Below are 15,270 nucleotides of genomic sequence, written 5' to 3' on the forward strand. Positions count from 1 at the left end.
CCTCATGTGGCAATGTATTTTGCCCTCGTTCTGCCCTAAGATGGTTTGTTTTAAAACATCAAAGGATGCAAGTTGTGACGAGAATAAACGATTAAATTTGAATTACAGGATTATAATACACACAGGCCCGTCTAAAGCTGTGGAAACCAGCATTTTCTATGAATAACCAGTAAATGTTGAACCAATAAGTTTAGAAGAAATAAAAATAAAACGAAATCCCACTCAAGCAGCCACTGAGTCATCTTCACACACCTTATTGTGCCCCGTCATTGGTGCATGCTTGAGTGTATTTCCATTATGCCCAGAGAGGAGTTCATTAAATTCATATGAAATTTTCTTTATCATGCACACGTGTCTGATAGCTTGCAAGAAAGTCTTCTGGGTGTGTGTTATTTACGGCTCGGGGCTGCCTTTGGTGAAAACCTGAGCACTCGAGAGATACAGCAAGGCTCACAGAATCTAAAAATACCACGGCCGAGCGAGCAAGGCTTAAGAAGAAGCAACGTGTGCTGTCAGCGCTGCCGTTTGGACTTCAAGCTCTGCTGCCGTCTTGGAAGCAGAAATTAGGCCTCTGTAAGCAAACAGACCCAAATCCATCAGGGAAGAGACGGTTCATTTAAACTGAAGGATGGAACAAGCACGCGTCAGATCAGATAGTGAACGTTTGATCCGTGCAGAGACTGATGCAAAATGTAAGAAAGGGCTGTAACTAGGTTTGGGACGGTTTTAGAGTTAATCAAAACACTAAAGAATCTTTGCTTTGCAGTCAGATCTCAAACACCCTGCAGCCCGCCGTCCTGCCATCTCTGTCTAAACGTTCAGCCCCGCTGCTCCCTCTTTCTGCGTTTTTCTCTCTCGCTTGTAAAACTATACAAGCTTCAGGTGCGGCAGCGGCTGGCGCCGGGCCCGGTTGTCCACTGACACCCTCATCGATTCATCTGCCCGTTGGTTTGTAAGTCCAGGCTTATGGAACTAGGTTTGGGACAATATTCAGCGTAACTTGTACCAAGTTTTGTAACTTCGAACATGTTTCATCACATGTAACTTTGGATTCATAACGTGATTGGTAGCCAAGACTCGTGCTCTCATTGGTTCCACCCAAGTTCCTCCCACTGACGCTTTTTAATTTGCCCGATCAGCTTCTCTTACTGATTTTGAACTTTCTTACGGGGAGGACCCAGCGGGTGTTGGTTAATGGTCAGATTTCTCTCCCATTAATGTCCAGCACCGGATCTCCTCAGGGATGCGTTCTGTCCCCCCTGTTGTTTATCCTGTACACAGACAGCTGCAGGGTCACTCAGAACAACAGGTTCTTGGTTAAGTTTTCGGACGACACTGTTTTGATGTCCTTACTTTCGGGATCTGAAATAAACCATGGTCCCGCACTGTCAGATTTTGTAGAATGGTGTGACAGTAACTACCTGGACCTGAACGTCAAAAAAACCAAGGATATGATTATTGATTTTAGACGCTCCGCACCACCTCACCTTGGTAGTAGCATCATCCACGGTGAAGTGGTGGAGGTGGTTGGAGTACAGATACTTTGGTTCTTGGATTGACAACAAGCTGCGGTTTGTCACAAACACGGACTCCATTTTTAAACGAGCTCAGCAGAGAATCTATCTTTTAAGGAAATTGAACTATTTTAACGTGAATAAAAGGATTCTCTGCAACTTTTATAGCTGCTTTATAGAAAGCATTTTAACATTTTCATTTGTTTGTTGGTACAAAGCCTTGTCCATGAAGGACAAAAAGAAGCTGCAGAGCATTGTAAAAATCTGCTCCAAAATGATTGGCGCCAAACAAAGAGACTTACAGTCTCTTTGGGAGGAGAGGGCGCGAAAAAAGGCTAAATGTATCCTTGGTCAGCCCCTCCATGCTCTGCACTCTGAGTTCTCTCTTATGCCCTCAGGACGTCGTTATTATGTACCTTCTCGAAAAACAAACCGCTTTGCCAACTCCTTTGTTCCATCAGCTATTGAACTGCTTAACTCTGAGCCGGGAAGGGTGGCGAAATAACAGGGAAGTATCATCGGCTTTAAGCATGTGCCATTTTTGGAGGGCTGCTGCTCATCCTCTACCCTTCATTTAGGATGTGTTCGGCATGTTGGTAGTGACACACATTGTGTGATTGCATAAATGGATTGTTTGCTTGGTTGTTTTTATGAGCGAGTTATTCTGTGTGGTAAGCTACAAATTAATTGCTCCATGGGGACCAATAAAGTTTTCTGATTCTGATTCTGACAAAAAGATTTGTAACACTGTAGATTTGAGGTTTGTACCTGTCGAATGAAATGTGTGTTTTGAGAGTTTTGATTTCAAACTTGTACCTTGATTTTTTCAATTTGGAAGTCTGCTAGTTACAAAACAAAAGGTTCATGTTTCTGAATGTTTGATGTTACAAAATGAGTAGTAAATGTACAAAATTAAAGTTTATTTTACAAAATAAAAAATACATGTACAAAATACAATGTTCCTGTCCTGTTACAAAACAAGAAATACAAGTACAAATTGAGAATTACAAGTTAGAAAAATAAAGTTACAAGTTATGAATCCAAAGTTACATGTGATGAAACATGTCCAAAGTTATAAAACTTGGTACAAGTTACGCTGAATATTGTCCCAATCCTAGTTCCATACTATGTAGGGCTGAAACGATTCCTCGAGTACCTCGAATAATTCGAGTACAAAAAATCCTCGAGGCAAATTCTCTGCCTCGAGGATTCGTTTAATTCATATTTAATTAATTCGTGGCTTTGCAGTCGCCCGTGGTCATGTTTCACCCGGACTGAAATAAGTGACGCACATGTCCACTGGACTGCACACGCGAGTAGCGAATTTCTCTTAAGCCATGGCGGACAACGTGGACCCGGTGGAGTGCGAAAAAGACAGAAAATGTCAAGATGTGGGACCATTTTTCACGTCGTTAGGCGGAAAACGTACTCCAGTGTAAATACTGTAAAATGGATTAAGCCTACCACAACACCACATCCTCCGTGCTGCAGCACCTGTAAATGTCACTTCTGCAAGCGGACTCGGAGCCTCTACAAGATAATGCTTTTTAGCCTGTATTTCTATATATTCTGCGGACACTGTGCGACTTTTTCGTTTGTAGCACTCAAGTTTCAGCTCACACCGTAAGTCTGGTAGCAACACGTCGGACTTAAAATGTGCTAAAAATAGCATTTTTACACAAAACGTCGGACTTTTTATTGTGTTATTGATGTTTGTTGTCCTTCGGGATTGCTGCAGGAGGACACGGGTATTAATGAGAGGAAAACGAAAGAAAGTAAATAAATGTTTTGTGATCAGTATAATTTGCCAAAACCACGGCAAACATGCTTTCTCGACAATCCTTGTTATTGTGTGAGAAAAAAGTGTAGAAATTAAAACGGACGTGTGTTAATAGGGAAACAGCCAGCGAGCTGTTTGCGCATACGCCGTGAGCGGTTCTGGTTCTGTTTGGGCCGCAGCCGCCCGCAGCGCTACTTCAACAGTTATCCTCCTAGTTTTTGTCTGGCTTGCAGGCTAGCAGATTCTCGCACGAGGAGAGAATCGGCTCAGGTTGTTTACTTATTTTTTGCACAGCCATTTGTTTACTGGTTAGGGTTAGGGTTAGGGTTACAGCAGGGCTTTTGTAAAACAACTCGATACATCAGGACCGTAAAGATGTGAGAAATATCTGAATTTTCCACGCAAAATCATTTGTGTACGAGTAAGCCAAATGAACGAGAGCTATAAATAGATCCTGTGTGGGTGTGGTTGCATGATGGTGAGGACAAAGACCTACAAACACTCATCGCTGATGTTTTTCTTTGGAATACTGAAATAAATCTGATTGATATGTTTGATATACGTATGTCTGAAATATGGCAATCAAACAATGACAAGGTTTTAACTTGGATGTGTCCATCTACATTTGTATCTCTGAAGGTGAACAAGCTTCTGCTTTGAGTTGCTGAATGATGCATGCTAGCTGTTTACTAGCACAGTGAGGAAGCAATGCTAGCATTGAAGAAACAACAAAAGCCGTTCTTACAAAACAATTGCTACAATGTTGAGGTGACATGGAGGAGCTTTAGGCCGTTTAGGTGGTCAGACCGTGGCTGTAATGTGTTGCAGTCGTGTCCTTTTTACAAAGGATTACACAACTCCGGTATAAAGGGAGTGATCTCTGCGCTACTGCGGACTTCCGTTTCTCTTGGACATAACTTGATTTTTTTATTGTGATCTAAGATGTGTTCATTACGTTTTATTTTTTTTACAAGTCGCTCCTAAACATGTGAGGAGTTGCTGGAGTCTCCTAAAAGATCCTAAAAGCTCCAGGAACACGCATTGCTCCAGATTATCTTCTCAGCTGGTTCTGTTTACAAAGTGAAACTTACGGCCGTTTTTAACTTTCTTTTTCAAAATCGTTAGCGTCCAGAGTTTGTCAGTAACTCCCCACGCGATCAACACTGTGCTAACTTTGGCTAGTAAAGAGCTAGCATGCATCATCATTTAGCAACCCAAAGCAGCTAGCTTGTTACCTCACCTTCATAGTGAATGTTGATGGACACATACTATTTAAAACCTTTGTTTTTATTTGAATGTGGCGTCATAAATCCCATTGTCCGTCATCCTTGGCAGGTCCTGCAACAATTGCTTTAAAAACGGAAGTGATTCAGCCGGCTGAAAAGTCAGGAAGCATCAAAACGGTAGCCTGGCCTGGGGGTTGGTGGTGGTTAGGGGCGGGACTAGCCGGCTCAAAAATAACCAATCAGAAAAAAGGTGGAAATGCAGACTGTACCGCGCAACATTGTAGTTTTTTAGCTGTAGGCAAAAATGGCATCTGGCAATGGCGCTAGGGTGACACGATGTCCCGCATTTCATTACTTTTAACGTGTCCCGTCAATTGAGACTCATGTCCTGCATTATTGACAGGTTCCCATTTCGAGTTTCAATCTTACAAAAGAAACGGTGGAGAAATTTGCCTGTTGCTGTCAATCAAATGGAGGCGGGACTTTATCGCATGTGTGGAGTGCATCCGAACCACCAAAACAAGCGTGAGTGAGCATGGAGGAGAAAATGCTGTAAACTCGTGAATTAAACGTGTTCAGAGATACTCTGATAGAGTATTTGTTGTTTCTGAGTCCTGTTTCATGTCTCAGCACGGCATATGAAATGAAGAGGTCAAAAGCAGGTTTTCCAGTAATTAGACAGGTCCATGATAAACACAATGGAGGCTCTAACACAGACAAGGTGCTGCAGTTTCAGGTACCTATGTACACGCTGAGCCCCTTAAAGCACAGTGATGAAATAATGAGAATAAATGGAAGCTTTCATCACTTCTTCTCAGAAATTTGAGGCAAAAAGTAACTCTGAGAAACTCTCTTATTAGATTAGATCTGAATTTTTAGAGATTAGAATCTGATGTTTATTCTCTCACCTAAAATTAGAGATTTGTTGTCATGTTTGAAAAAACATTTTATTTCTGAATTATGAAAAAAAGCTAAAAAGTATGAATATTTTTTTCTATAAGATGCTGATCTAAAAATATTACTGGTACTTTAACTGTCATTCTGTTGTGGAAAACATTCGATGAGAACTGAAAAACTGCTTAAACCTGCATTATTATTATTATTATTGTGGGCCTATCTATACTATTAAAATCATCAGAGCCGCTACAGAGTTATGTTGTGGTAACTTGGGTGGAACTGTGAAATAGTAAAGCTTTTGTTGTTTGCTTCTTCATCTAGAATTCAAATAAAATGTATACAAGAAATATATGATGATGATGATAATAATAATACTTCTATGTATGTGTAACCATGATGTTAGGGCTAAAAGGCAGAATATACATTTGTTTGTTTGTTTTTCTCATTGCATTGGAACTTCACTTAGACATGTCCAAGTCATTTAGAACAAAGAAGGAACGACTCTGCTTCAGCCTTTGTTGTTTATGACAAACTAAGCGTTGCAGTGTGTGACATCTGCGACGCTGTAGTTTTTTTTTATTACAGTCAAAAATGCACTGATCGGCTCGGTTAGAATTCTCAGGCGGTGGGGTTATTAGAATAGAAGAGTTCCCAGACCCAATGCTTCCCATAAGTAAGCATGGGGGTGGCTGGTCATGCTATCAAAACGGGTCCGTGGCATAAACCCTGTTACAAGTGACCATATTGCCATCGTCCTCTGTTACTTCCTCTCCTCCCTTCCCTCAACACACCCGACACTTGGCATTCCTGACAGAGCTTCCCCAGGGCATCTGATCTAATAAAGCTCTCTCTCTCTCTCTCTCTCTCTCTCTCTCTCTCTCTCTCTCTCTCTCTCTCTCTCTCTCTCTCTCTCTCTCTCTCTCTCTCTCTCACTCTCTCACTCTCTCACTCTCTCTCACTCTCTCACTCTCTCACTCTCTCTCACTCTCTCTCTCACTCTCTCTCTCTCACACTCTCTCTCTCTCTCTCTCTCTCACACTCTCTCTCTCACTCACTCACTCACTCACTCACTCACTCACTCACTCACTCTTTCACATGCACACACACAGTCACAGCAGCCAGTGGTGAAGGAAAGACAGTCTTGGGGAAAAGATGAGGGCCAAATATGAAACATCAGATGAATTGAACTCAGGGTAAAGGATGATGGAGAGAAAGAGTGCTATTCTTCTCTGGGTCTCTGAGGGCCTTGGCTTGTGTGAGCTCTGGTGGGATCTCATTATCCTTGGGATCTCATTATCCTTTGTTGTGTGTGTGTGTCCATCTGCTGCCACAACCTGTGTTTTATCAGGACTCTTGGCTGCATTCAATTCTCCGTGTCTCGGTGGGAGGTCAGCAGAATAGCTCACGTGTAGAATATAGAGCGTGTCTATGTGGGAAACAGTCGAACAACTTGGTGGGGAAAAAAAACGTCCGTTGTTCCCCCAAAATGTGGACCCCTTTAGTCGGGTGCATTCAGAAACATTCAAGTGTCACTAAGAAGTGAGGAGGACAGCAGGTTTGTAGTCTTGCTTATTAATATTCATATTATGCAAAAATCTGGCCTCTGATTGGCTAACAGCAAAGTGACTCTTCTGCTGCCTTCATTCCCTCATCTGTCTTTAGTAGGAAAAAAGCAGCGTTGATTTATCTCCACAAATGACGCAAGTCGGCACGTGTTCGGTTATGTTGTGGAGTTGCTAATGCTAACGTTAGCTTCAGCTAGCTCTCTCTGGGTCGCTAAATTGAAAAACCGCTTTCTGCGGTCGCAAACCGAGGTGGGCGAGGCCATGAATACTAGTTCTCCCTGTGACGTAGAAGGATCTAGCTTTTTCTTTACCACAGATTTTCCTTTGGCGGCTAATGCAGATGGTTCGGCCTGCATGTGAAACTCAGAGTAATCAATCGTTTTTCCACAAAGAACAAGTAAAGATCGGCTTCTCGGTGGACGAGACCTTTAAACATTAAACAAGAGTCAGATCTCAGCTGCATCCAATTTTTTTTTATTTATTTCTTCTGCACATTGGCCTGCCTCTCAGTGGGTGGTCTTATATAATGCTTCTCTATCAAAGAAAGATGAGAAAACTGAAGAGACAGCCCATCCATGTCTGCAGGCTACAGCAGTGCCCACTCACACACACGCTTCCACCACGTCAGAAGACATTAGTGACTCACGTTTATGTCCTGCAGACAAGTGCAACCTCATGTATGTTTGACCCCCACCCTAACCGTGTGCTTCTATCTAAAAGTCAGAAGATGCTTTTGTTTGCAAAGCTGAGAAAAATGAGCGGAAAGGGGAATCCTCTCCAGGGATGAATTGGACCCTCTTCTTCTAAAAGCTAATATATGTCAGGGTGAATTAAACTGACTCAGCAGTCGATGGTCCTCCTCGACAACAGAGACAGACTTTTATCCCCAGCTTGGGTTTTGGTGCTGCAGCACCTCAGAGGAGACAGCCAGCAGGAGATGGATGCTTGGTGTGTTTGTGGCACCGACTGCTTAGCAGCCCGAGACATCACTGAATGAGTTCCCTCCTGTGCAGCCCACAGGAGACGGAGTATTGAGTTACAAAGTAAAATGTTGAATGCTTCAAAGCTCCACATCGTTCCGCTCCAGCAAAGATCGACTTCAGCCCGTCAGGGATGAGCAGAGCATCCTCCGTTCTGCATCCAGACGAGCTTTAAGCTTTTTTTCTGTGTGATTTTCCCATTTTAGCTACTTTTTGTAAATTAGGACAGCATGCAGGTGACTTTCAGTCAAAGATAAAACTTTATGCAAGTTTTCCCAGCTCGAAAGTCGGTTTGGCTCAGAGAACGGCAGCACTGCGTGAGATTATTCATATTTCTCTCACATAGTGAGTTCTAGCTGGAAAAATTGATTTATTCTCCGTTTGAAAATGTTCTCCTGTTGTGTTTTTAGCGGAGTTGGATGCGGAGCACTCGCAGAAAGCCCCTGGCGCCGAACAAGCAGGGGTCCCACCCCCCCAGGTGAAGCTGAAGGACAGGCAGAAGTTCTTCGAGGAGGCCTTTCAACAAGACATGGAGCAATATCTGACCACTGGGTACCTGCAGATCGCCGAGAGAAGAGGTGAGAAGGACGACTAGATCCTTATCAGCTTCTAGAAGCTTAGTTACAAGCTAACCAAGAGCTAACTTGGACTGACTAGACTGGAAAGGGAGTTGGATATAAAAAACGGTAGATTATCTTGTACCAGGTTTCTGCACCCAACCCAACATATAACACATGTCGGACTGTGTTCCACCATTCGTGGAGTTGCTAATAGTTAGCTTCTGCTAGCGGAGACAGAGGCCATTTCTCAATATGCATACTTGTCCGAACTTGTGCGCTCACGTCCTTGTGAAACGTCACTGATGGCCCAAGGACTGTTCCATTCCTGAGTATGCATAACGGCAAGTTCGCTCAAAGTTCCCAGCTGTGTTCTTGCTCCGCCCACAGTATCGAGGATGCATCAAAGCATCCTTCTGTGGACTTCGGACAGCAAAGTTTCCCATAATGCATTGCGTCGCAAACTGTTAAACTCCGGACGTCAGAGGAGGAAGCTAATAACTGTAATATTTTATATTAGAAATATGAATAAAATAATATAAAGTTATCTGTTGTAACTAATTGTGTGTAAACTGTAAATTTTGCTGTGTGTTTTGGTTTTACTCCTCACGATCCTTCAAAATGCTAATTAGCTAACCCACTATCAAATAAACTTATTTTATTTATTAAAGAGCGGGAAATGCTAGTATTTTAATAGTTTTGATCAAAAGTGGGCAAAATATAATACAATTTTTTGTTATTTTTTATTTAATGAACAAACTAGACTTCTATTTTTGTGTCGGGTCATTTTTTTAACTGTAGCAATAAGCAGCGCTTGTTGCCAGGACACAACAGAGTATTTAATCCTAGTTTGTTCTATTCCAAATGCCGTCATCGCCCTCCCGTACTCTGTAGAACAGACTTTCTGGTGTCTTTTCCAAGAACGTACTTGTCTAGTACACAAGAATGTACTAGCATCCTTAAGTATTGAGACCCGGCCAGGCTCTGCTCTCTCCTGGATGCTAAATCAAAACAGCCTTCTCTGGTAGCAAGTGAAGGTGGGCGGGGCCATGAATACTAATTTTCCCTTTGACGTGGAAGAGATTGGCTTTTCCTGACTGAATAATTTTCCTGATAATCTTTATTTTGAAAATTACTTCACGTTTCACGCTGAAACATTGTGTGATTTCCTGTCTAGCCATAAATTAACTGCGGAAACTGACATGAGTGACTCGTAGCGGAGCGGCGAGCTGCTTCTGGGACACACCTGAAAAGTTGTGCACCACCACCGGTTTAGATCATTCCCATAGACTATAATAGATTCTCTTTGAAGCAACGACGTTCCGTTACCGTTCCACGCCACTGTGGTCAGGGTGACGGATCGTAATTCAACCTGCGGAGGTCACTGTTAGGCCTAAAACTGTAATATTTGCTAATTCTTAAAGTTTTAATGGACAGAAAAAAATTATTTTCTATAGTAGTGATTAAAATATACAACTGAATCTAGGTGTGAGCTAGGTGTGAGCTGAGTGTATGTGAAGAAAACAAAACAGAACCAAGAACAAAGCCATGAGGCACCCCGCATGTCAGAGGTGCCTGTGTGGAGGTCCCATTATCTGTCTCAACGAAAAAGGTTCTCTTCGAAAGAAAAGAAGTAAACGCCACCAAATCAATAGCATGAAACCAAAATCGTTATCGGTCGTATCAAAGACAGCAGACAAATCTAAAAGCTTCCTTAAGTTTTCCCATTTAACAAGAGCTTGTCCAGGTTCATCTTCAGGTGTGCGTGCGTGCATGCGTGTGTGTCTTATTTAAGCGTAAATGCAAAGCCAACTGAATTAGCTTAAGTCTCAGTATGTCAACTAAAACCTTCACACTTCAGTTTCACATGCCCAGATTGAGCCGTAATGGATTTTAAGCTTCCCTTACAAGTCGGCGTCTTACTGTATAAACTAACTCCTCCAGCCCTGCTGGGGTTTAGCCCAATATCTGCTAACACATCCAAAGCATGTGTTGAAATGTGGAACTATAAAAAAAAAAAAAACATTTTTTTCTTCCTCTAACCTCCTCTTAATCCCCTGGAACTGGTTGGTGAGAGATGACTGTGGAGCGGTGAGGATGAGGGATTTAAGGAAGGCTGAAGGAGGACCTACCACAGAGATTATGTCTGTATCTCCAATCAAACTTTGCTTTTTATTAATTAGTTGTTATGATAAAACAAGAAAATTGAGATTATGTAGAGGCTGTAAAAAGCTCACAGCATGGCTGTGCTGTGCTATAGAGGAATAATGGAGAGGATCATAAAGAGGGAGCCATCAAAAGCTCGTCACACACACACACACACACACACACACACACACACACACAGTGCAGGCCCCTCCCAGCAGGGAAACCTTTTAAACAAGGTCACAGTGAGGCTAACAGAGGAACATGACACATGGAGAAGATGTTTTCACAGCAGAGCTTCCTTAGATTTTCACAACCAAAGTGCCGCTGACATTCCTGTTTTGTATCCGGAGAGGACGCGGGGCTGGGACCTGGGATGTCCGCTCTGTGTTTCGGAGGCTAAGTAACTGTTAGATGCATCGATGACGACTGAAAAATAAGTAGTGAGAGACCAAAATCTGCATGTTTTTGTTTTCTTTCTTGTGTGAAGAATCATGTGACAAGTCTGTTTTATATGATGTCAGAGTGTAGAGAGCTACATCATGGATAACATTCCCCCCCTCTCTCTCTCCCTTTCTCCACTCTTTAATCCGCTCTCCTTCCACGCTGCCCTATTCTACTCTCCTCGTTTCCTTGAGGTATGGCAGCAAATGGCGTCTTCTATCACAGCCAATCCCATTGCTTCTTCCTCATGTGCCAACCCCCCCACCCCCGCCCCCGCACCCCCGCACCCTGTCCTGACCGGCTGTCTCTGTTGCATGCAGCACATCGTAACAAACCACAGTCCTGCAAGGTGGTGAATCCAGGAATATTTAATCCTAGTTTGTCTCTTCAAAGCAGGAATCTGGGTTTTTTTCCTTAGAGGGCACCATCTACAGGCAGAAAACTGTACTGCACCTTAAGCCCCTCTTCCTTCTTCTTTGTTTACGGCTGGATGCCTCTCGTTAGCCGGCTAATAGAGCTAAAACACTACATTTTCCAATTATTGTTTTCACGTTATGCTGTTTAGGACTTATTTGTTCACAAGAAATGTTGCCAACCCTGCATCGACTTAAGCACATCCTCAAATGCACACTCCACGATTCACATCTGTACGTAAGCAGATGTCAAACTGAGCAGTGCTCAGTTCAAATTGTATGGGGTTCTACGGTTAAAATACTGGTTCAAATTCATACTTAATTCATCCAGATTCCAAGTTTTGAGTAAAATATTTTTAATTGTTCCAATTTTCATGTCATTTTTAAGCCCTTGGCCATGACGGCATTGAGGTATTATGGTCATAAAGTGAGCCATGCTAGCGGAAGACTGAGCAGTACAAGTGAGTTCAAGCACTGTGCAAAGTTTTGAAATGTTCCTTTTTGTTTTCTAACTTTGCTTCAGATGAGCCTCGTTCTTGTACCTTTTAAAGGTGTGGAACACTCGTTTAACACATTTGCGGTGGTCTCCAGTAGGAAGGAAAGCCTTGTGATTCGTGCTATGGGGAAGTAAATCCCTGGTGCACCCATTACAGGAAGTAGAAACTAGCCACATCACAGCTGAGTTTCAGACGGCAGGATTTTGACTCTTATTTTCTGATATTTAGACACCTCTCCTCTGATGAGCTGACGACAGCCGTGAGTATACATGCATTAAGCACTCGGTCAGATTAATTAGGCTGAGCATGCGCTGAGTTGCCTTTCCCCTCCCATTTTATTTACTTATTCTCCTGCTTTTTCCGTTAACTTATGTTGTTTTCCCCCGTTCTGGACCTTCTTCATATTTTTACCTGTATGCTTTAGCTTTAACTACAGGCTCAGCGGTACATAACGCTACTGCTCCTCCACCACAGGAGAGGAGAGCAGGATAACGTCTATTTACCTCCCGCCATGTTTTGGACTTGTCCCGAGCGGCTGCAAAGACTGTAAGACGTCACGCCGAAGTTGCACACATGTGCAGTGGGCACTATTTTACTCCAAGAATCTGAATTAGGGTGTACATGGACATCAATTGAACTGATGATAGAACAAAACCACCCGTCTCAATCGGAATGTAATTTCATTCCGATCGGGCCGCATCGGATCAGAAATATACAAAGAATTTTTGATCGGATAGGGCATTCATTCCAATTACTTGTGCCCATGTAAACGTAGCTCATGACTTGCAACGTTGATGTTTTATCTCCACAAATAACACGAGCCTGAAGGAGTTGGTGGAGATGCTAATGCTAACGGTTAGCTTCTACTAGCTGAGACGTTCTCTGCTGTTTCCTGGATGCTAATCCAACAACAGCCTTCCCCGTCAGGAGCCAAGATGGGTGAGTCCATGAATGTTAAGTGACAGTGTGACGTAGCTCTGTCAGGTTTTTCAAATCCTGGAGCAGGAGTATTCAATTCCAGCACGTTTTAGTTGTAACTCACCTGATTTCAATCAGTGGGTGATTAACAGGGTTCTGATGAGCTGCTGCACAGGCACCGAATCAAGTGTGTTGGAGCAGAGGAACCACTGAAACATGCTGGATACCGGCCCTCCAAGACTGGAATTGAATACCCCGGTCCTAGAGTTTCACAGTCTATTTTCTATCAGACGCTAATGCAGGAGAAAGGTGTAGGAGACTAGTTTCATGTTCACCCTGCATTAAAAACTCAATTATAATCAGAAATAATCATAATTTTTTTTTCAATATTTCACACATTTTAAACCTGTTGAGACCCAAACATTTGTTTGGTTTGCTTTTCTGATTTCCTCCAGTGACATATTTTAAAGTCCTTTTTATAGAAACACTGGGTTGTATTAGTGATAAATAAATATTTTGACCTTTTTTAAACTTAAATCTCTTAAGAATTCTGAAGAAAATACCTAAAAATCACAAAATAAAATGTGAAGCTAGAGCGGACGATTCAAAACTTTTGCACAGTGCTGTATGACATCTGCCAGTTTTCTAACATTTCCTGTTTGGGCTTTTATTTTATAAACACGCTGCCTGTAAATGGACCTTCACAATAAAGATCCCTTTATTAGTATTACTTAGTGCATTATTAAGCATTAATAAAGGATCCCTTTAACAACGTTGTCAATATTGTTAAATATTAAGTGTTCTTAAGGTTATTAACATTAATATTGAGTAGGTGTTAATACTTTATTTAGTAGTTTATTAATGCCTAATAATGCACTAAATCACATTAATAAAAGGACCTTTATTTTAAAGTGTTACTGAAAAGAAATATTTATGCTTAATGATCAGAGTCACTTCTTATACCCATCATTGTTTCTACCTGACTCCAGATGTGTTATCACACACACACACACACACACTCTTTGTCTCTGGAGAACGAAGAGATGATGTCCTGGACTCAGCTCCTTGCTGCTTTGCTCCAAAACGCTTCGATGTTTAACTAAAATGTGTCGTGTTCAGAACCAATAGGCAGCATGTCCTCCATGGAGGTGAACGTGGACATGCTGGAGCAGATGGACCTGATGGACATGTCTGACCACGAGGCTCTGGATGTCTTCCTGCACTCCGGGGGAGAGGACAACAGCGCTGCATCACCTGATGCAGGTGCAGTAACAAATAACAGGAATGTTCTGGTTCCATAGTGATACATCATTGTTTATTTATGAACACCCCCCCCCCCCCCCCCCCATCTGGTCCAGATGTTGAGTCCTTCACGACCGAGATCAGCCTCCAGGTCCCCACCCAGGCCGAGCTCCGACACAAGCTGTCGTCCTTGTCCTCCACCTGCACCGACTCGGCCAGCCAGGACACGGAGGCTGATGAGGACGAGGAGGAGGCCGAGCATGGAGGAGGAGGTGTTGAAGGATCAGGAGGAGGAGGAGGGAGGAGGAGGAGAAAACCTCCCGTGGTCGTCACCCTCGACGAAGAGGAGGTTCATCCTGATACTGCGCTGGTGGACAGAGAAGCTCAAGAACAGACGAGTAAAGACTGTGAGGGGAGCAGGTTTGAGCACCGCTGGACTTGATTCAAACGCACACAGCAAACCCAACATGGAAACATCCGGTAGTGTGAGAAAACCCAGAGTCATCTCTGGTTTCTTTAGATTAAAAAACAAAGTCTAACCAAACTTCAGAGCACAAGAAAAACATCTTGCTAAAAGTAAAGAAATCAGCGACGACTCCGAACAGCACATTACTGAAAATAACAATCGTCACTTTTTCTTATAAATCTTTCATAAATATAAGAAAGTCGTGAGAGGAATGACAAAGAGGTTGCACTGACTGCCACTTAAACTTGCCTTAAAACAACCGCTGATTTATCTTCAGATTTACTTTAAATAAATAAACAAATAAGCAGGTTTATGCCCCTTTCAGCTAAACATATCGAACATGATTTGTTGACTTTTAAAATATTCTGTTTCTGTATTTGTGCATGTTGAGGCTGGTGAGAGGAACCAAGAACGCAGTCGAATCGTGTAAGAATTTACTCTGCTGAATTTGAAAAAATCTTTGGAAATTTTACAAAAAAACTGCACTGTAGAAATGAACTGTTGAATTAACTAAACCGAGTTAGGTCAGCTGGTTCCACTGCACTTAGCTGCAAAGAATTAAACACTTTGTGTTTAAAGTAAATGAAGGCAACAAGATTTAGGTAATTCAGCTTTACTTAAGTTTA

At 42.5% G+C, this 15,270-nt stretch overlaps 1 protein-coding gene across 1 annotated transcript in view; it reads left to right on the forward strand.

Moving 5' to 3' along the window:
- Positions 1 to 14,843, forward strand: part of dtnbp1b (dystrobrevin binding protein 1b) — a 33,224-nt gene extending 18,381 nt beyond the window's left edge. The window contains exons 2-4 of the mRNA XM_070547391.1: positions 8,373 to 8,540; positions 14,056 to 14,199; positions 14,295 to 14,843. Coding sequence (XP_070403492.1) covers positions 8,373 to 8,540; positions 14,056 to 14,199; positions 14,295 to 14,620 — 638 coding nt within the window. The 3' untranslated portion in view covers positions 14,621 to 14,843. The remainder of the gene's footprint in view (positions 1 to 8,372; positions 8,541 to 14,055; positions 14,200 to 14,294) is intronic.
- Positions 14,844 to 15,270: the final 427 nt, after the last annotated feature.

This window comes from Nothobranchius furzeri, chromosome 19 (assembly GCF_043380555.1).
Source record: "Nothobranchius furzeri strain GRZ-AD chromosome 19, NfurGRZ-RIMD1, whole genome shotgun sequence".
Taxonomy (NCBI): Eukaryota; Metazoa; Chordata; class Actinopteri; order Cyprinodontiformes; family Nothobranchiidae; genus Nothobranchius; species Nothobranchius furzeri.